At 39.9% G+C, this 22719-nt stretch overlaps 2 protein-coding genes across 2 annotated transcripts; one reads left to right on the forward strand and one right to left on the reverse strand.

Annotated features, from left to right (window-relative positions):
• The first annotated feature begins 3950 nt into the window (after positions 1-3950).
• si:ch211-63o20.7 (Serine/threonine-protein kinase pdik1l-B-like) lies at positions 3951-10318 on the forward strand. Its single transcript, XM_061270324.1, has 4 exons — positions 3951-4098; positions 6316-7016; positions 7193-7418; positions 8877-10318. Exons 2-4 carry the CDS (start codon positions 6327-6329, stop codon positions 9113-9115), a joined length of 1155 nt encoding a protein of 384 aa, XP_061126308.1. The 5' UTR covers positions 3951-4098; positions 6316-6326; the 3' UTR covers positions 9116-10318.
• A 1830-nt stretch (positions 10319-12148) lies between these two features.
• Positions 12149-22514, reverse strand: elp3 (elongator acetyltransferase complex subunit 3). The gene is made up of 15 exons (XM_061270307.1): positions 22346-22514; positions 21967-22066; positions 21689-21827; positions 21513-21583; positions 21112-21175; positions 20844-20912; positions 20389-20543; positions 17272-17433; positions 17067-17193; positions 14089-14282; positions 13879-13969; positions 13383-13448; positions 13089-13316; positions 12928-13009; positions 12149-12785 (listed from the first exon to the last, which is right to left on the reverse strand). The coding sequence occupies exons 1-15, from the start codon at positions 22365-22367 to the stop codon at positions 12703-12705; spliced, it is 1653 nt and encodes a 550-aa protein (XP_061126291.1). The 5' UTR covers positions 22368-22514; the 3' UTR covers positions 12149-12702.
• Positions 22515-22719: the final 205 nt, after the last annotated feature.

Below are 22719 nucleotides of genomic sequence, written 5' to 3' on the forward strand. Positions count from 1 at the left end.
CCCCCCCCACTCCGCAAATGCTCAACAGAGAAGTCGCTTGAGCAAATCTCGCAATACACATGGCTTTGCTTCGACACTCTCAGCTGCAGGTTTGTTCTTTCTGCACCTTTCTGGATTTTGCGACATATCTGATCGTCTAGCTTTACGGGTGAAAATAAACACCCACAAACACACTTTAACCTCCAAATTTGGGAGAGATAAGGGAGAAATGTGACACCAGGAGGACACAGGGAGAGGGCATTAAAATAAAGGAGTCTCTTAGGAAAAGAGGAGACTCGGAAAGTATGACTGGAACAAATAAACACCTCTCCCCGAATAGACTCCTCCATTTTCCCCCTCGGGGGAATAAACAGGTATTTGACACGCTGTAATTACTTTTACCATAGCCCCAAGCAGTACATTTACACACATAGGTTAACTTTGGTTGAACAGCCCACAGTTGTCACGAAAATAAATTGAAAGTGACAAAAGAACAATCAATAAAAAAGCACTGAAGATAAACTAAACAATGAAAATCTGGATTGTGGTCCAACAGAATTATCAAGGTATTTTTATTAAAAGCTTCCCTCAAATAAATGCTTCCTTTACATAAACGTGTGGTACAGTTTGTCGGAAAGTAAATGAAGGGGAATACGGTAATCAAGCAACGATTATGACCTCAGTTGTGTTACCAAAAACAGCAACTCCATTTTTAACCTGAGCTGACGTTAGTGCCCTGTAAAAGTGTGAATGCCCCATGTGTACCTGTTGGAGGTTGATAGTGATGGCTGAATCGCTTATAGACAAGAGCCCTTACTAAAGCTCAGATAAGAAGGAGAGAAGCAAGCGGCCGTTTGGGGGTCTGCCTGTCATTGATATCGCCGGTGTCCACAGCCCGGCCACTCAACGCTTTCCTTTGGTGGCCAAGACAGACAACGGTAAGAGTGAAGCTGAACTTGGCTCTGTGCCACACCAAGACCCCTCTCAGTCTAGCCATTTGGCATGGTCACAACTTACCATGAAGGTAATAAGATATTTTTTATACACATAAAATCTGTGCGAGGTTTCAAAACAGTTTACTGATGTTTGTCATTATCTCATATACACAATGACAACATTTTTTTTTCCTTTTAGACAGGATAACATTATTTATATAATAATTCATTCATTCATCTTCCAAACCACTTATCCTCACGAGGGTGATGACAACATTTTTTTTCTCCTTTTAGACAGGATAATAATGATAATAATGATTGAAAAATATATCTATTTGGGCATGAAGCCCAAGCAGTTGCAAACATGTTGCCTACAAACTAGAGCTGTCATAACATGTCATTTGTTTACACGGATTAGAAACACAAATAGCTTTGAATAGAAATGCGTAATTGCTTTGCAGGCTGGCATGATTGCACACTAAAGCGCAAGAAAGTAGCACAGTAAATGCTACAGTAATGTGTTCACAGGTTATTATTAGGGTTGTGTGCATTTATTTCTTCAACATAGTATGACAAATTAAGCAGGAAGGCATATAATTAAGATAACTTACATCATCATGTACTTCTGTGTTGTAGAATTCTGGATTGGACAACATAAGAAAATAAATTCCTTAAGTTAATCAAAACTTGAGATATAATGTCAGGTGACACACAAAAAGCCATAACATTTCAAATCAGGAGAAACTTACCTGGGGATAATTTGCTTTTTCTTTGGCAATAACATGATTACAAATTCTACTTTCAAAAACTTGGCATCTCAATAGCAAGCGAGAACAAACGAATCATTAGATAATCTAAATTAAATCATCGTCCCGCAAAGAAAGGGTAGGTCAAACCCCCCAAATTTTCTTTGTAATATGTTTTGTGTATCCCAACTAGTCGAATTAATTGATTAATGTTTCGTTCTAGGAAAATTAATTATACGGACGAAACCTGCTTGTTATGATTCAATTCAGGAGGCAGCCATTTTGCCACTTTCCGTCGACTGAAAATGACGTCACAGCTGCCTGGTCTCAGGTAACAACCAATCAGGGCTCAGCTGTCTTTCTCAACGTGTCACCTCTGTAATTGAATGGCGATCATGCCAGTATGTACTCCACCACTCAGCTTCCCAGTAGGATAAGCAGTAAAGAAAACAGATTAGATACAGAAGTATTTACAATCTGTGTACAATTTTGATTACTTTTCTTGTAGAGTATGTTTATCTAGTCGCTGGATTAGAATGATATTTGGGAATGGGGAAAAATGAATTATATACTTCGGATAAGAAAGAGCGAAAATCACACAATTAAAGTTAATCCTAACCTGTGGTCATTTTTTGTAATTTCAAATTTGAGGTCTTCATGTGCTCTCCATCTGAGGTGGCATTTTCTTGAAAGGAGAAACTTTTTTTTTTTTTTTTTTTGTGAAGAGTAAAATATGCAGCAGATATTTAGCGTGTTTGCATTCAAGATCTTTTTTTTCTATTGCCAGCTCATAATGGCCAGGGGGCATCTATACGAAGAAGAACATTACATTTGATAGAAATACATCCCAGCAGTCTTCCACTAAACACTTCAGGAATGTAATAGCGAAGAATAAGGATGTCATTGACACTGAAACTCTGCGTTTTATGGAGGGCAATTTTCATGTTCATATGGTGACTGCTGTGAAATGTATGACACCATAGTAGGTGGGTGTTTATTGATGCTCACTCTGTTGGAGGGAGCTCAGGATAGACCTTTTCGGGATTAAACGGGAGGGCGTTGACCTCAATCAAGGAAATAATTACTGTTGCCCTTCCTATATGGATGGACTCGTTAATTAGCCAACAAAGCTACCGTAGAAAAACTGTTTGTCAGAATCCAGAGGTGATAACAGTTTAAATTCCAATTGAATCCATTTTTTTCAGAAAGCTTGAAATGTAATATTCAATTTATTTATTTTTTCTTCTCCTGGAAATTCAATTCCGGCTTCTTGGTTTGTTTCCCCCACAAAATATCACCCACCTAGAATGCGCGAAAGGTATATTATAGCCACCATCTGCGTCTGTCAGTATGTGAGATATGATAATAGAATAAAGGGCATTCGCTTCAAGATAAAAACAAGTCAAGTGTGACTGACTTCATTCTGCCTAAGTAATGAAGACTATTCAAGATTAGCATTGCTGATGGAGGCGACGGATCACACACACAAACAGTAGGCTACACACACTTTTTGTGTCTCTCAATGCATCAGTTTCCTATTATATTCTCAGAAATACAAACAAGCACACACATACACCCCCACCCCACCACGCACACACACACATGCCGCATCTGTGATCAGTGTTTCTGCTGTTTTACCAACAACCCCCAATAATAATGCGGTGCTCACATTGTGTTTGTCAATGTGATTAACTGTGACTGCAGCAATGAAAATAACATTGCACCATGCGTATTTTTGTCAAATTGTTTTAAGGAGACTGTTGTGAGTCTTGTGTTGATCCATGGATATAAGAACTATTATTAGTGAATTTAAGACTGATAATTTAACCCATTTTATTATTTGTAACTGCATGCATGTTTCCTGTGTGTTTGTGTGTTCTCCTGGTACTCAGGCTTCCTACCACATTTCCAAACCATGCATGTTGGATCATTAAATTGTCATTTGGTGTTGAAGTGAGTGTGAATGTTTTTTCTTTTTTTGTCTACATGTGCTTGCAAGTGGTTGGGCTACCTGGCCTGGAGAAGATAAGCAGTATAGAAATTCAATGAATGGATATGTCAGGAAAGCTAACGTTTTGCATAAGGTTTGATTTAAAATTCGATAAAAACGCCAGAATTTGCCAGAAAGCTTCTACTCGAGGAAATCATTGTCGACTAATTTCATCATAGACTTTAACCATCGTGATTGGCTGAAAGCAATTCAAATCCTATACAGTCCACCACTGCGAACTGGCCAATCAAAACACAGTGTTGAACTTTTGCAGCCAATCAAGTGTGGGGTGTACTGCAAGCGGGATGGTCCAAATACGGAAGTGCGCCTACGTGGTTTTGTGTTGTTGCTTTTTCCTCCCCACACGGAAATGTGCAACAAATTCGCAATGACAGCCGGGTTGTTTACATATTTTTCACTTTAACTTTTGATTTCAGTAAATTCAAAGGTAAGTTTGAAATGTGGTCAATGTTGGTGCGACTCCCATGGCGCATTGACAAATAAGGCCGCCGTGTCTAGCGTCAGTTGTATATTAGTCGGGTAACTTTAAACATTCGGTCAAGCGCTATGTTGTTTAGTTTATACCAAACGTATACTGTTTTTTATTCAAATACTCAGTGCAATAATGACTACACTTGCGTTTGCGGAGGTTAGTGAAAGACTCCCTCTGACTTCTGTACAAATTTGATCACGTAGCCCTTTGAGACTTGTCTATGATTTAGAGCTTCAGTGTTCCCTCGCTACTTCGCGTTTCGTTTATCGCGGCTTCACTACATCGCGGATTCCAAAAATTAAAAAAACATTTAAAAGTCAAAATGAAACTTCTAAATTGAGGAAACATGTGTCTAACCCAGGGGTCCCCAAACTTTTTCCTGTGAGGGCCACATAACCTTTCCCTTCTCTGATGGCGGGCCGGTGGCAGTTTGTAACAGAAAAAGTGTGACGATCGTAGGGGAGCTTAAAAAATTATTGTTTTCCAGAAAGCCACACATAACCAAATAACGGTTATTTAATAACCCTTACCAGGTTCTTTACAGAAAAAAAGTCAGGAAACAAATAATAACACTATTAATGAAATAAATAATAACTAAACCCTCTCTGAGTTCTTCACAGAAAAAACAGGAAATAAATAATAACTAAATAACTCTCTCTGGGTTCTTCATAGAAAAAAAACCATGGAACATTAACTTTCTGTTGTGCCATGCACAATCTTAACAGATAAAAGTTCAGCTCAGTTGTCAGAGCAGAACCTCTCTGACACATATGAGCAGTCTCTTAAAGTTCTTGTGTTCCTTCCTTATAATCCTTTTGTAGGTTCCAGTAGGCTTGTAGACACTTTTTAGTTTTTAGTTTGATAGTGCGTCATAGTCTGGAGTAAAATTTGTTGTGGCAATTCTTAGGCGAGATCCGAGGTGTTGGTCCGTTTACCTCGATCTGTGACGGGTAGATGTTGACGTTCATGTGGCTGAACGTCACGTCGCGTACGTCGAGCCAAATTGGCAACTCTTTTAAACGCTCGGCACTGTGTTCACCCTGCTTTACTTGGGCGACATTTTAACGGAAGGATTCCAGGGGAAGGTTTGTGGGTGGCTTTTGCGCAAAACTGCATCTGAAAGCTCAGCGCGCAAATTACAAGAATGCTGTCGTCACAGCCCACGCTCTAAATTCGGGACTGATACAAATAGAGCGCGAGTGCGCCATGTCCGTACACGCACTTGTGAGTGTGCACCGAGCTTTCTGACACGGCTTCCGGTAGTAAATGCGCAGGCGAGCTTCCCCATCTACTGGGGAAACCCAGTCATTGCAGGCAAAATGAGCAAAAAAAAAAAAAAAGTTTAATAATACAATTTATTCAGGGTTGGCGGGCCGGATTAATCGGTCCCGCGGGCCGTATCCGGCCCGCGGGCCGTAGTTTGGTGACCCCTGGTCTAACCGTTAGGACAGTGTAGTATTGCTCCAAATGTTCGTTTACATTCCTTTAGAAGTCCTTTTTCAAAGTCAAAGTCAGCTTTATTGTCAATCTCTCCACATGTCACAACACACAAAGATTACAAATTACGTTTTTCTCTATCCCACGGTGACGAGACACATAACACAATAGACATACGAGTACGCGACACAATATAAAAACAAGAAGGCAAGAATTCAAACACTCAATAGTAAGAGTGATGAATAAATAATAAATAAACAGATAACACAATACATAAGAGGAGCAAAACGGAGCCAGCAAGCATAGCGCAAAAGTAAAAAACATCATAAACAAAAAGGCACAAACAATAAATAATAAGAGTAATAATAAATAATAAATAAACAGATAACACAACAAATAAGAGCCAGTGTGTTTCGCGTGTTAGCACAATAGCGAATTAGCATCTTTACCTCGTTAGCCTGCCCAGTACTTCTTGTTGGTGACCGTACTTCGCGGATTTCACTTCTCGCGGGTGGTTTTTGGAACCAATTATCCGCCATAAACGAGGGATTACTGTATATAAATAAACTTGACTTGACTCTCTCCATGTATTTGGGAATTTCAGACATGCTGTAACGTTATGTACTATATTATTTATTATGAAGGAAGTGCAATTTGTTCATTAACCACATTTAAATGTATGGACAAACCTCTGTCATAAAAATGTATTTTATGTGTGTCATCCTTGTTCAACAGGCCTGTGAGACATGGAGGAGCTGTTCACTTTAGAAAAGGAGGTAGGACGAGGCAGCTATGGTGTGGTCTTTGAGGGTCACGTAGCCAAAACAGGACAAAAAGTGGCTATCAAGCGTCTTCCCTGCAAGGATCCAGAAAGCATTGAACTCTACTTACAAGAACTGTGGGCCATGAGAGTCACAGCGGAGAACCACATCAATGTTATTGCACTGCATAGCTCCCTCCTGCAGACAGGACAAAAGAGTTTGAAACCCTTAAGGAAGGGGAAGCTACCCTTACGTCTAGTCGAAAGTGTGCTAAAAGGAAGTGTTGCTCAAATTAGAGGTTCTCAGTCCAACACTCATAGGAGGAGTAACTCTGTTTCCAGACTTCAAGACAGGACCAACAGTCCGTCATCTAACTTCTCCCCTTCACTTTCAAAAAGGCCTTCAAATCGATCAAGGAAGAGGCTGTCCCAGAGAGAGGATGAGCGGACAGGATCTCTGCACTGCTCTGCCCTCTGGCTCGTGATGGAATACTGTGACGGAGGTGACTTGAATCAGTACCTGCTCTCCAGGCCACCGGACGCCCATGGGAACCCTAGTGTGGTGCAACAGCTCAGCAGTGCCGTGGCCTTCCTGCATCGTCTTGGTATAATCCATCGAGACCTAAAGCCTGACAATGTGCTCGTTAGTGTTACAGCGAATGGTCCTATTTTTAAGGTACGTCCTTCTGTAACTATCTTATCTTTGGCTTGTAGTTGAACTTTTTTTTTACCCAAATTATGTTTTGTCTGCATCTGGCTGGTTTGAGAAAGTGTTGAAATATATTTGCTCAAATCGTGCCAAGCTCCAGTTAAGAAGCTCAAAGAGATTGCTGCGATTGATGTCTTTTCCAGGTCGCTGATTTTGGTCTGAGCAAGATGAGCGAGGGTCGGGTGGATGGAAAGCTGACCAGGAAGTACTTTTCTTCCACCTGTGGCTCCGACTTTTACATGGCCCCAGAGGTTTGGGGTGGGCTCACGTACACAGCTCAGGCGGACATCTTCTCGCTAGGTGTGATGTTTTGGGCTGTCTTGGAGAGAATTACATTCTTGGAGGAAGGAACCACACAGGAACAACTAGGTGAGTCAATAATGGACAGAAATTGTGCCGTTCGGAGGATCTTTCCGAGTCATGTCCAGGAATAGCATTTCTTGGCTTTTATTGGAAGAGAGAAAATTGATATGAGCATTCCCTGCGTTACCAGGTGGAGCCCCAACTGGGAGGTCGAAAAGGTTGAGTGTGTGCGTACGTGTGAAATCTTACAGGTTGGCGATGAGGCGCACTGAATCGAGTTTGACTCCATTAACTGGGACATATTAAAAGTGTCAGATACTATACATCATGCGTTCGTCAAGCATGGCCGATTAATCGTTCATGTAAATGGCAGCCAGATGAGGGACGGTTGAAAATTTTAAGAAGGAATTAAAGCGGCACTGTCCCTCTTAATTCAAGATGACATTTGCGCGCAACTCTGCGTCTGCCTCATCTTTCCCAAAAGCACCGTTGCCGTGGAAACCACAGATAACAATTTGAGTGTGGTAATAAAAACTCATTAATTTCAACACTGCCTTTTTGTCAGGGTTTTTCCATTAATGAAGATTAATTGAAACTTCATGTTAATGAAATATGTGTTGGAGCTGTTTTTTTTTTTTTTAATTAGCCTTGAGGCTGTATGACGTTCCAATGCAACAGTTCAACCTTTAATTTTAATGTCATATTTTTGTCATACTGATAGGCTTATGACACATTTTATTTTTCCCCTCCCAGAAAATATTTCCAGCCAAAGTCAACCTGGTAGGTGCGTGATATGAACCGTTATTCTTCAGTGTCTCCATTAAAACATCCCTGGGTCAGCGATACCCTTAATACGCTGGCTCAAAACGGTGACAATGGGAGAGAGCTTTTTAGTAGCATCCCCCAAAAAGAACAGAGGCAAAATGGAATTTAGCACAATCGTCTTTGTCATGCAGATAATGGGAGAGGCGGCTGAAGGGCGTTTCACAGACGGCGAAAATGCGACTTGACTCTTTCCTTTTTCAATAGTCACACATTTACTGTATTTGACTTTGCAAAAGATAGAATGTGTAGTCATGGATATCGATATAAAGTGCTTGGCGCCTTCCCTTTCTGCGTCTCTTGACGTGCGGGATCCTGCGGTGGAAAAGCGAGCACCTTGTGAAGAATCGTAAATCATCGCCGTTTCAGTTTTTCCGCTGATATTTCCACCTTCCTTTATTATTTAAAGGGGAAAACAATAAAAAAAAAGTGTGCACACCATTTCATAATTGGGGATAAGTTTGAAAACATGTTGAATGGTGTTTAAAAAAAAAAAAAAAAAGTTCAGTTGTTCAAGTGGGCTTTTCTTGGCATTCCCTTTGTGACATATTCCAGGAAAAAACATTTTTAAGATCTTAAAGGATTTTACCCGACACCAGCGATACCATTTGTTCTTAGTTTTGAAGGACGACAAGAATGATTCACTGCGCTTATGTGATCAGACCATGATGATGATGGGGTTTTTTTTTTGTTCCCTTATAGGTGCTTATGTGTGCAAGGGTCGCTGGTTAATGCCACTAGGCGAAGCTTTGTGGGAGAATGCCGACCTCCAGCTGTGTATTCCCATGAAGTGGAAAAGAGCAGCCCCGCTGCCCAGCCCTCCCGGCCCGGCCATGTGTGGGCTGCTTTTCGACATGCTTGCCTCCAACCCGGATTCCCGGCCCATAGCCGAGCAGCTGGAGTCCAGAGTGCGAGCGGCTTTGAAAGAGGACTCCCACTGAGACAAAGCGCTCCTAATGGCCAGAGCCACCACGGAAAAATTGCCCGCGGAGCCAGCTAACTGCGGCGTTTCCGCCGCGAGTAAATAATAGTGGAGATTTGCCGAGAAAGCAAGGCCACATCAAACGATTCAAGGCGAGTGTGGCTGCTCAATTTTTCTGTAAGAGAGCTGCTGTTGATCAGACTGGGGGGAGTCATCCTTCGCTCGCCATGTGACCATCTGTGAAATTTGGCTTTTTGTTAAATTTCCATTGAAATCCCAACAGGGGCCACTTTTTGAAATTTCATTGTGAGGATTCATTTACCATTGAGGGTAGATTAAAAGTATCCTATTCAAGCATGATGTAAACATATTGTTTCGTAAGCAGAGATCCTTTGAAGGGAAAAAAAAAGCTTCTCCAGCCCACATGCAAGGGAATTATAATGTCTTAATTGTTCCAACCCACTTCACTTGCGTGGTGGCATCTCTGAAGGTTTCTCAAATTCAGGCTGACTGCACAAAGCAAAAGAAATGAACCTACGAGTTTGTAGTCAGGATTATGCTCAAATATATACATTCCCGAGCTATATATGAATTTCTCATTAAGAGGTAAACTTTAATTTTGCGCAATCCTAATTTATTCCATTGAAAGTTTCCAACTTTAATCATTCCCATAATTTTTCAACCCTATATCACTTGTAAACAAAAGGTTCAAATGCTATGATGATGTGATTATATCCTTAAATAATCTATAACGTGACAAATAAATTTATATATGGATGTTTTGATTTGGTTATCTGAAATAGGCTGTATTTTTAAACGTTTAATGGAATTTGACCCCCCCGACTGAGCTGTTGCCTGTACATCTATGTCCGTACGATTTATGTATGCATAGATCTTCTGGGAATTACCCGAGTTGCGTTCGATGAAAGCCTCATGCTGTTGCCGCCGGCCCTTCATTAAAAGGAGCATGTTGGATGTAAAAGTTGTTTTAAATTGTAAACGACTATAATGAAACCCGAGAGATTACTGCTGTTGCTTTATGTAAATGGATTACTACATTGATTGCATTTCTTTTTTTTTTTTTCTTTCTTTTTGTGGGTCGAATTTGAATTAAACTAGGTTTTCTTTTTAATTGCCTTAATGTAACGTGTAATCGCTGTGTCCATTGTACAGCATTGCAAGAGAGACCACCAAATAAATAGGTTATACAAGAAGTCATTAATACGAGAACGTGTTTGTGTATGGTGAAGTTCATGCGCCACAGTCATAGACAGAATGAATAAACCACCGCAAGTGCAACTGAAAATTCATATTTTTGGATTTTTAAAGAGCACAAATCCAGTTGCAAAATTAACTCGTCACAATCCTTGCAGTGATTTCATTAACGTGTGTCTGAGTCAGCCCATTGTTTGCCTTTCTAACAGCATGACTGGCTCTATGAATGACAAGCATTTCATTGGGCTTTGGGGCTCAAACAGTTGAGCTCCACAATTTGGACCATTGGCGTGAGTGCTTGGATCGTTTATGTTAGCATCTTTACTGCAAATGTTGCAAAGCTACATTGAGCAAAAAAAAAAAACAAGTACATCAGACAGTACTGTAATTTTTACTCATGGCTGATTTACTGCCACAAATGCAATTGTTAAACGGCGCCGAAGCTTTTAAGCACCAGTTCCACCTGTTTCTTTCTGTCAACAATGCAAGAGAAGTTCGAAATCTGTTTTTTTACGAAGCATAGGCGTTTAATGACGTATGAGTAACATGCTTTAGGCCAAAGTAGTATTGCAGGAAACATTTGCTGTGTAGTTTAAGCAGATTGAATTTCTTTTACCCAACGTTGGGTTAATGATTTTGCAGATCGGGTTGGAAATCAGAAGATACTCAACATTTTGGACAGATTTCTGTACTGAAATTTAAGTAAATCCGTGTAACATTCTTAAAAAATGTATTATATTTTCCGCACTATACGGCGCACCTAAAAACCTCAAATTTTCACAAAAGCCGACAGTGCGCCTTATCAGGTGCGCTTTACATATGGACCAATATTGAGCCACTACAGCAGGCGTGTCCAAAGTCCGTATATATCTTATATACGGACAAAGTTTGAAAATGGGCCATTCATTGAAAGTGCGCCTTATAATCCGGTGCGCCTTATATATGGACAAAGTTTTAAAATGAGCCATTCATTGAAGGCGCGCCTTATAATCCGGTGCGCCTTATAGTGCGGAAAATACGGTACCAACTATCGTGGGTAGAGGTGTCAAAATTAATCGATTCATCTGCAACAAAAAAAAAATCTAATTAATTGACTATTTTATCAGTCATCATTTAAAGCCATTATTTCAAAGGGAAGGCGAATTAAGGAGACTCATCAACACTTACAGTATGAGTGAGGGGGCAAAAATATTCTGTGGTACACCAAAGAAATATTAGAAACCACTGAAGTAGCAAGACCCTGCTCTAAGTTTGTGAGTGTTGCAGAGAAGATTAAACCAAAGTGGCTCCTGTACAAGAAAAAAAGACTCAGCAAGACGGAGAGGGGTGGGAGGGAAAAGCCCTTTGCCATTTCACAGCTGATAAGCACAGTGCGAGCGTAGAGAGAAAATGTGAATGTGGCCGAAACCTCAATGCGTCAGGACTGCAACATCAGTCACGACACGAGCGCCGCATGCAGGAAATTACGCATGGCCCTTCTGATTCAACCCCCCCACACCCCCTCCAGTACGCCCTTTCAATTGGGACCTATATGAGACATACTGTTGGTGGACGGGTGAGGAATTAGTGCTTTATTGCTCATATGACAAAGGGCGTGGAAGAAATGTGGCTCCACACAGCATTCAGTCAATTTTCAATAGACAGAAAACAGATGGACTTGTAATTGCTGAGGCTGTGTCAAATGAGCCACTAAAACACTCTTATGGGGCAATCACTGACAATGTCCTGCAGGGGCTGGCATCCTCGTCATTGGCGGAGGAAATCATCTCAGAGGTGAATGACCTTTCGGAGAAGTGGGTGGGGGTGTTTTGATAATAACGTAGGCAAACTCACAATCCATGGTGTTATGATATTGACGCACTTTATTCTTTGAAAAAAAAGAAGGGTTCCATTAACTTCTATGAAAAGCATTCATAGACACCCCATGAAGTTGGATTAAAGGAATGACGGAAACTAATTTATGTAGCTTAAATAGTGGCATATAAATCAAAATGGTGTAATTACACAACAGTTAGCAGGTCAGGATATTGTTCCCGTCTAAAATTAATAACCACTTGGCTCATAATGGGGATCTCGTCCATTTGCAGTTTAACCTGGCTGCTCATCCTGGCCAAATGAAGAATATTCTAATTACGTGTCCGTATTATTGACTGAGTCACTGACACATAATTGGGTAGATGAAGCCATTCAAATCTGTTTGGAAACCTTTTCTTAAATTTCTGAAATATAGTCGGTAGATATCCGATATGGAATCGTGTCAATTACACAACGTAATTTAAAAAAAAAAATTACATTTAAATTCATTAAAAATGACTCAAACGTGATAAAAATGAATTAAAATTAAATTCTGTGTGTCCATAATTATGATGAAAAAGTCCGGTTTCAGTTCATTTATAGTTCATGTAGAAGCTTCACCATATATGGGCCTTCTAATTCATAGCCCAATTTCCTGTAGTAGTTTCTCGTTCCTACACCTGGAAAGGAGAAGAAAACTAATTTATCGAGGTAAGTGTTATTCATGAAACTGCCAGTAACGGACAGCCACCTAAAATAATCTGTAATTTTCAAAACTGTAGCAATTGGACTCCTAAGAACTCTTATACTTCTAATTCTCACCTGAAATGACCGCCATTTTATTGGAGCCATGTTCATACGTGGCAATTCTCTCCGCTTCTTCCATCAACATCATCCCGAATCCCTATTGAACCAAAATAAACCAGGTCAGTTAACCTACATTTTAACCAGAGGAGTGTCGTATCCGTTTCTGCCGAATGTACCTGATGTTGGAATTTGCTGGGGTCTCGGCTACTGACCGGAACCACGCTACCGTACACGTGCAGTTCGCGGACGATGGACACGCCCCCTTTCAGTTCCGCCCGGAACGACTGCGGGGAGCAGCGGCGTAGACGCAGCAGTCCAATCAGAATGTCCTGCTCGGGATCCTCATAGGAGAGGAAGGTCTCCCAGCTACCGTTGGCTACGTAGTCCCTTCGCACTAGCTCCACCTGAACACACCGGAAAACACCGTAAGACTCTTTCATAAGAATCATTTCCGGATTCTTTTCACCTACCTGGTAGGGTCGAACTTTGTGGTGGATCTCCTGAATTCCCACTTCTCTGGTTCTAACATCTCGACACTGCACACAAGGCAAAATGAAATTGAAGTAGAAGATAATTGGACCGATTTGAGCATTCAGCATGTGTGCATTTGAAAAGAAGTACATTTCATGTTTGCATGAGTTTGCTCCATGTGAAAGTACAATGTGAAGTCAAGGTAAAGTTGGCTGATAAATGTTGGAGGTTACCAGCAGGTCCTAGGGAGGATGATGATGCGGGTGTTATCAATCGGAATGAACTCAGGGGAGGTACTTCACTTCTATTCTACGCTCCATTGGTTCTGATCTATTCTCGGCAGGTTTATAAATCCGTCCTCTTCTCCTAGCGCTGCAGCTCCGGCAAATTCCGCAGTTAGCATCAATTTGATCTATGCTCTGAAGTCTTTGATGATTCCGGTGAGTGTTTGGACTCCTTTTTTTTTAGTCTTTTACTTTAATAGGGACGTCTCACCTCAGTGCCCATATCCTTCATCCTGGCTAAGGCCAACTCCCGTAGGTTTCCGTGCTCCACTCCGGAGCTCACCAATGGCATTGGGATGTCCCTAATGGGCGGAGACAGGGCAAATTATTTCAGAAAAGCAAGGAGTCTTAAGAGGAATGCTGTAACACACAAAAAAAAACCACACGCACAGCCTTACAGAGGTAAACTTGATGCACTTACCTCTGCACGCGATAAACCCGTGTCCAGGGCGGCACCAGTGCAAGGATTCGGGCCACCAGGTCCACCAGGGTGCTGGGTGTGTAGCTCTTATAGCGGCCCGTCTTCCACAGCTCATATAGGCCCGTACCCCGAATAACCAAAGTCGGGTATAGCTTTAATCCATCGGGCCTGAATGCTGGATTCTCAAAAAACTCCTGGAAAAAACAACCCAGACAAATTCCTTTAATTGTTTGTTTGTTTTAAATGTTTTACGTAATTTTTTCTTTTTTCCCCCCAATACACTTTTTATTCACATTTTTTCCATGTACAACATTCATAAACAATTTCACAAAATATGTCTTGCATGGTATTTCTTTACAAAAAAATACAAATAATGAAATAATGAAGTAGCAAAATCTAGAATGAGTAAAGCATGTACCTCAAACATTTTGTCTATTATATGTTTAAATTAACTTAAAAGAACAAAACAGCTTCTCTTTATTTGTAATATTGCAACTGGCAAAATGAGTGTATCCTGCAGGGGCTCAAAAGTCAACAAGGTTATCAGAAAAGTCCAAATCTTTTATGAAATCAATAAAAGGCCTCCAAATGTTTTACGTAATTTTAAATAATATTTTAACATAAAAAAAATATACAAACAGAACATATTGTAGAGTACAACTGGGAATTACACTGTACAGTAGATCATTTTTCAAGCGTTTACTATAGCTGTCAAGAAACGTTTTTCTCGGAGGTTATGTCAGAAGAGATTAATTGAAAAGCGTCTCGATATTACAAAAAAAAATGATCCATGAGCAAAGTTCCCGACACAAACATCATGAGCAAGCAATCCATTGTGTAAAAACCGAGACCACTGGAAGACAGTTCTGACTTATTCAATAAAACCAAACAGATGAAGCAATCTGGATCAATATCATTTCTTGTCATTTGACACTTTTCTTTGCCGACTGCTACGATCACCAATGTAAAAGTTTTGACAAGAATCTTAAAAATAAGTCGTCATCATTGTTCTCACGCTGCCGGGCACGAAATCTATTTGGGGTAGGATTGCGACCAATCATATTACAGTCCTACCTATAAAGGTGTCTGAAGATTATTCGGGTGGCTTTTAAATCTATATGATATTATTTAGTACTCGTATCAGAGCTCTTGCTGCTCAAAGGAGAGAAACCCTGTTAAGGACGTCTCTCCCTGGACAGAGAGCATCTGTAAACGAGAGATAAGTGAGAGAGGTTCGCAAGCTGGAGGGGAATTGTAATCGAATTTCACTATCAGGACAAGCATGGGAGACGCAAGGAGGATGCAGAGTTGTGCCACAGACAATTTCTGCCTGCACTGACTGTCATCCGCTTTGACGGCTGCCTCTCTATAAGATCACATTATAAACAAATTGATTACATTTGATTATTATTATGAGACAAAAATGATATCCCGGCTTCCTCTGGGCTCATCACGACTGGAGCTATGCCAATGAAGCTAAAATTCAATTTTCAAGGAGGATTCAAAATCTTTCCAGTGAAATCTCATCTGATGCTTGCGTCATATCGTAAGCGTTTGATTTGTTCTCGCTATTTAGATGATAAAAATAAATGGGATTTCAAGACGGCATGTAAGCTCTCCTGCCTTGCGACATGAAGGTTGTTTGGGTTGATGGTCTCCATCTGCAGTTACATCAACAAGCTCTCCGTGTTTGTGTGGATTATCTCTTAAAAATACTTTGTAGTGAAGATTCGGGGATGGTTAGTTATCTTATTTTTGTTTTTTTATTATCTGTAGGGGGAAATCCAGGTTTTGAATGGCTTTACAAAGCAGTGAGTCTCAACTTTTCAGGTCCAACAAACATAAAGATGAAAGAACATTTGAAAAGTTGAAGAGACTAATAAAAGAAAACGTGTTTCCAAACGCAAAGTGTTCAGACACTGACAAATTTCCATAAGAGCCGCAGGGGCGTGTCTCAATCTCACCGATTAGTCACACGTCTGTTTGGCATTTGTGTTTCTTAATTACTGATTTTTTTTTTTTAGTGTTGCTGAGCAAAAAAAGCAACCAAATAAGCAGAAATTGTTTAAGGTATCAAACCGAGTTGCTGATCTCCTACAGTCACGCTCCGTTCTGATTCGTCACGTTCGCATTAAAGTCGCGTTTCCAATCAGAGCTGCGGTGAGCCTACTGTTGCGAGACATCTGACAGTCTCATCTTTTGAGTCACCTCACAGTCGGGATTGACGGTGTTGCTATTTTGGATTCTACATGAAGGACTTCTTTGATACTACACCACTGTGCAGTAAGTAGTAATGACGCACAGTGAGGTGGAGCAAAATAAGAACTGACGATGCCATGAACAACAAAGCTAATGACTGATGCATCACCTTAATGAGCTGGATATCAACCTGAGAAAAATACTTTTTTTTTTTTTTTTACTGGGAGCACAGTGGATGTAATTTCAGGGTTACAAGCAGAACATTTGGAGGAGTGCAATATAAAATCAACTTGCGTAAAAAATATTCCAATTTCTTCTTATTTATTTACTGTCATACTCATCAGACGCAGCCACTCATCCCCAAAACAAATTTTCTTGCTCCCCCCCCGCTATGATCTTTTCCTACAAAAACAATTTACACTCATCAGCATGTCTCTTCAGGCAAAAGTAGGGTTATTGAGTCGAAAGTAATCACTGAAAGGCAATCAGAAATGATGATTTATGAGATAAATTGCTCATGTCTATATACTTTTTTTGTCAGGAAGTATCGCTTAAATAATGATACTTGTGTAATGTGGAAAAAACGTTTTAATGACAAAACAAACAATTTTTGAAAATGTACCTTATTTTGGTACAATGGCACAATAACAACACACAAAGGCACACTTGGATTTAATCCTTATTTCTCATTTCTAGTGTCGCAAGTACCGATACCTTGAAACAAGACCGATAGCAGTACCAATACTAATACTGAAAATAATAATAATGTAGGTACTCACAATGAACTGCTCCACATCTCTCTCTATGCCGACATTGGGCAGGTCCGGCATCATGTGGGCCACAACTTTGAAGCCGGCGTCTTTTGCCAGGTGGAAAGACTCACATACAGCTCGAACTGTGTGGCCCCTGTGGTAACATGCCCACAAAAAAAAAAAAAAACAACATATACAGTCTGGCTAAGTCCGTGAAAACTCTTGCACTGACCTGTTCGTATCCCTGGCCACATCTTCATACACACTCTGGACACCGATCTCCAGTCTTGTGCAGCCGTAGCCCAACATGTCGCTCAGGTGTCGTTTCAGGCAGTAGTCGGGGCGCGTCTCGATCGTGATTCCTACACACTTGGTGTTACTGCGCTCAGAGTACCTGTGGATGGATATATTTTTGAAAAAAATATTCAAATCAACATAGTGCATCTTTTACTTTGACATTTTATTTTACGAATTACCATAGTTTGACAGAGACAACATTATTGGGGTAATTTAGCACCATCAATTTGCAAGCTGAAAAGGGTGCAAGGCTCATTACTCGCAGAGTTAACATTAACCTCGCATTAAGGACATGCAGACGCAACGAAATTAATATGATCGCAAAAAAAAATGTGATTGCAAAGCACATAATGTTAAATGAGATATTAATGAGTATTTGCTTTTTGTCAAAAGCAATCGAAATACATTATTTCGAGAAAGTTTTGATTGTATATGCATACATACTTTTAAAACATTGACTCAGTACCATTCTTTGAGTTATGATAACAACGAATGCAATACAGTATATGTACTGTGAAAGGTGTTCCTTGTAGTTAAACAGTAAGCCAAAAAGCATCATCAGCTACCTCAACATCTTTCAGCACATTCTTTTGGTTTAATTGCCCCTGACTTTACGGTTATGATGGCTGTAATTGCTCTCATCCCAGATTGTAGGGAAAAAAAGCTTGAATAAACTCATTAACAAGCTTCGGTTTTAAGAAAGTTGCATTGAATTCATCTTTAACAGATACCTAGGAAAATTCTCATTGCTTGTGGTTGGTATCCAGACCTCACATATTTTCAAATGAAAAGAATATTGGGGGAAAAACATTGGCTGGGTATATTGTTACCACTTTGAGTACCGTATTTTCTGCCCTACAAGGCGCACCTAAAAACCTAAAATGTTCTCAAAAACCAACAGTGCGCCTTATAGTCTAGTGCGCCTTATATATGGACCAATTTCCTAAATTCAAACTGGCCCGAAGTATTGTGTCATGAAACCAATCATAAGTGGCCCGCTGAAGACTATGAATCATGACTCAAAAAGACTATGGATCATTATTTTATGATTGTAAAGTAATTTGTTCCGTCTGAAGTTGAAATAAAAAAGATAAAATGGAGAATGATTTGAATTGGATTCAAAATCTGACATGATGCATTAATGGTGCGCCTTATAGTCCGGTGCGCCTTATATAAGGATAAAGTTTTAAAATGGGCCATTCATTGAAGGTGCGCCTTATAGTCCGGTGCGCCTTATAGGCCGGAAAATACGGTATTATCGTTTTTGTGAAAGATGGATTTTTTGGGGAGGGTAATGATACGGCTCTTATTTTGGATGCTATGAAATTGTGAAAGGGGAGGTTGTTGCCAGTCAAACCCAAAAGTTTCTCTTTTTTTTTTGCTGCAATCCTCTTATATCCTAATTTGTTTACAATTAAAGTGACACAAACTGTAATGACATTGTTTTCTAATCAAAGTTTAGCAGAAGCCAAGTTGTGTAATTTTAAGTATTTAAAGCCAAATTAATCTTTCCATGACTTATAGCATAGGTGGAAAAATGTTTTTTGGCTAGCCCATTTTTAACGGTGAAGCTAAATTTTAGCATCTGGTTCAAATTTATCCATCACTATCATTTTTCAGACTAGTTCGACCATAAAAGACCAATTTCAATTGGTCAGATGACAGGACCAAGAGAATCGGGTGCATCTGAGAGAGCTTGATTTGAAGTAGGCGAACACAAATATCATCACATCATCCTCCTATGATTTTTGCAATGACCATTAGCTCCCCTCATGCCAGCTCACATTTCTTCTGATTCTGTAGGCGGCTGTAGTAAACATCCATTTTTTACAGTCTGCTGGTTGATCTACACCAATTATAGGAGTTTGTGCTTGCAAGAGGACAATCAAGATTGTGTGAAATGAATCAATAAAAACTCTATTATCTTGGGTGATTATCTCACCGTATCTTGCTGATGTGAAAAGATTTGTAGAAGCGTGGTGAGAGGTGAGTGTCATAACATGGACACACACCCTATAAACACAAACACACATCGCCAACTTGCGGCTGAAACTCCATAGCAATTACTACAATCAAAGCATCTTAACAAGGCCTGCCGATAGCTGATAAGCTTTAGATACGTATGTACACACACACACACACACACACACGGCAAACACATACTTATGCTGGCAAAGTGACGCACAACCAAACCCCTCTTTGGTCTTATCAGTCTTTAGGGAAGTAAACAAACATAGTCTTGTGAAAAAGCTATTATTTGGTTCAAATCGTCTGACGTCATCCGTTCCGCAGCAAAATGGGTAATTCTACTTTGACTTTGAATCTTTTCCAAGTCATCTTAAAAGTCGCTACTCATCCATTCCGAGCAGGCGTGGGCGCAATTTCAGTCAAAGCTGAGCACCTCGGTAAGCGAGAAATCAATGGAGGCAGCCCCAAAACACTCCCAGAGACGGCCCTATTTCTCCTGAAATTTGGATCAGACCTCGAATGGAGACCGTGCTGACACAGGCATTAATTAAAGCTTCATATAATGGAATCGTTTCTGTTGTGGTGGGTTTGTGTCAAGAATCATGGGGATCAGTTTTTGTGCATTGTGTTGTTAGAATTCAGGGAGCAATATATTTTAGACCAACTATGGCTAAGGTAGCAATCAGATAGTTAAACAGCTCTCTCTAGTGTACACATGGAATATTACATTCACTCAACCGGGCGGCAATTTATGAATTTTTTTTTTTTTTAAAAAAAGGTGAGGTTGGCTTTTCAATTCCAAGTCAACATTATGCATTGTTTTTAAATATTATCCATTTTCATCAAAATGAATGATCCAAAAACAAAACGTATGTACTCATGTGATTGACAACAATAGTCATGCAACTTTAGAGGCATTTTCAAATTATTATTATTTATTTATCAAATTGATACGTAACAGTGGGGCCCTTCGATTTAAGAGTTTCCATTTTCACTGTTATGACCACAAAACAAAAAATAATAATTTTAGGATTGTAATGGGGGGAAAAAATCCCTTGTGAAAAAGGCGTGAAACATTTGTTACCTTACAGCCTCGGCCACATTGTTCGAGGTGTGTCCAGACAAAGCGTCGTGAAGATTCCTGATGAAGTAATCTCTGTACTCTTCAGGCAGAGCCATAAATGTTCCACCCATCACAATGAATTCCACTTTATCCACAGTGTGCCCCAGTTGCTTTAGCTAGAGATAACATAAAATAAAATAAGGTTTGGTAAAAAAAAAAAAAAGATTAAATTCATATTAGACGCTGAACCAAATAAAGTTTCAAAGAGTATTCCATTGCTCACATTGTGAATGAAAAATAAGACTTCGGCATTGTTGTAGTTTAGTTTAAGTAAATTAAAAACAGTTGAATGGGAGGAAAACTAGACAGGAAAGTAATTTGCATACTGCGGCAATAAAGTTATGGCAACAGCGTCTGTTTACATGCCCCTCTTTGGCCAGTGGCATCAACCACCACGCCAAACACGTTTGACTGACCTGCTCCACACGATGCCTGGTCTGAAGGTAGGGATCATATCGTGCTCGAATGGCTCTCATTGAGGTGGGCTAGGACAAAGAAAAACATCAAATAAAAAAAATGGTTAAAAGGCTAATAATACCGAGACAAATAAAAAATAATATGTAATAATAGTAACAAATAAAAGCACCAAATTTAGGATGTCTATAAGTAGTGCTGTTACTACTGTGGCCCCTTATCATCAGCAGTTAAGTACGGAAAATAAACCTTTGTAAAACCTCATCTTACCTCATAACCAGTGTAAGATTGTGTGGAGTATTCAAAGTCTGAGTCCGGCCCACCAGGGCAGTACCTACAAACATGAGCATGACAGAACATGGTGATAATAAAAAAAGACTTCTCATCTAAAAAAAATGCGAGTTAAGGAATACATAATGGGTACAGTGCAACCAATTCCGTACAGAACATTTACAGTGAAAAGGTTTCGCATAATTACCATACTTAAATGTTTCAGATCATCACGCAGATCATTTTATTAGCAAAGTGTGATGAATATGCAAAAATTCAGAAATCAAAGAGGGACAAATACTTTTTTATAACAATCTTGCACGAGTACTAACATAAGGTAAAATATAATACCTAACCAAGGAGTTGGTTGAAAAACAATTTGAAGGGCAGCTGTCACTTACACACAAATGTTGCCGGTGAAGCTGATGTGCGGACAACGATGTGGTTTGCACATCACAGCAACAACTGCAATCTGTCAAGAGACAGAAAAGAAGCCAACATCTCACTTTTGTACAGATTACCAGGAACTGCACATGCAATGTCAACAATGATAATTACGATTCAGAGAACTTCTTACCCCACTTGCTGTGCGGATCGGTTTGGCCTTTAGTTTGGGTACCAGAGCACGGCGATGTTGTGGAGGAACAGCAGCTATGATATCCACCAAACGGGGTTGAGCCTCCAGGCCGTATTTCGCAGAGGTCTTTGTTTTTAATCTGTTGGAAAATATTTAAGTTGTGACAATAGCTGCAATGGGTGACATTTGTTGAAAGTTGTAAATCCATGATTTTTTTTATTTCACAACACCTTTGCTCAGACTTAAAGAATATCTGAATAGTCAGGTGTGATACATACTTGTTAAGGTTGATGTCTTTTCCCTCTTCGTGTGCTTCAACCAACTGTTTGATGACATCGGCGATGGTCATCATCATCAGTTCGGCTCGACTGAGGTCACCTGTCATGCAGAGATATCCAATCACAGTATAATTTAGCAACTACTTACTAATTGAGAGGAGCGACAACACTCCAACGCTCACTGTGCACATTTGCGGCGATAATTAAAAATGATGTCATCTTGTGGCAACAAAACATTGACAACTTTTTATTGAAACTGTACAATTGGTAACCATGCTTCACAGATCGTTTTAATCATGAGACATGCTATTGATCGTGGACTTGTTATCAAAGAACTCCCGGACCTGGGGTGATAATTCAAACACTGACGTAAACTCACTCTTTTTCTTTGGCTTCCCCATTCTTCCGTATCTGTTATTCGTCTGTATTCAATAGTGAAAAGAACTTTACAGATGCGCATTGATCATGCTTGTAAGCAAGAATAGTAAACAACTCCGCGTTGCATCAGAACACGGCTTGCCGTTCACCGAGTGGGACTGTCGTAAAGTGGCGTAAAAGAGCGTCCCATTAAAACCATTATCCACAACCAGCTGGACGTGTTTACTTGTTTGAATAAGATAATAACGTTTTAAAATTGCAAACACTTAACTCTTTCATGCCTCTGATGTCTACAGTGTGAGTCCTTTTTTAATAAATAGTATAAAAATTGTAGTTCACAGCAGTCACTAGCTAAAGTAAAAATTGTTTTTCTTA

This window comes from Syngnathus typhle, linkage group LG22, assembly GCF_033458585.1.
Source record: "Syngnathus typhle isolate RoL2023-S1 ecotype Sweden linkage group LG22, RoL_Styp_1.0, whole genome shotgun sequence".
Classification (NCBI taxonomy): Eukaryota; Metazoa; Chordata; class Actinopteri; order Syngnathiformes; family Syngnathidae; genus Syngnathus; species Syngnathus typhle.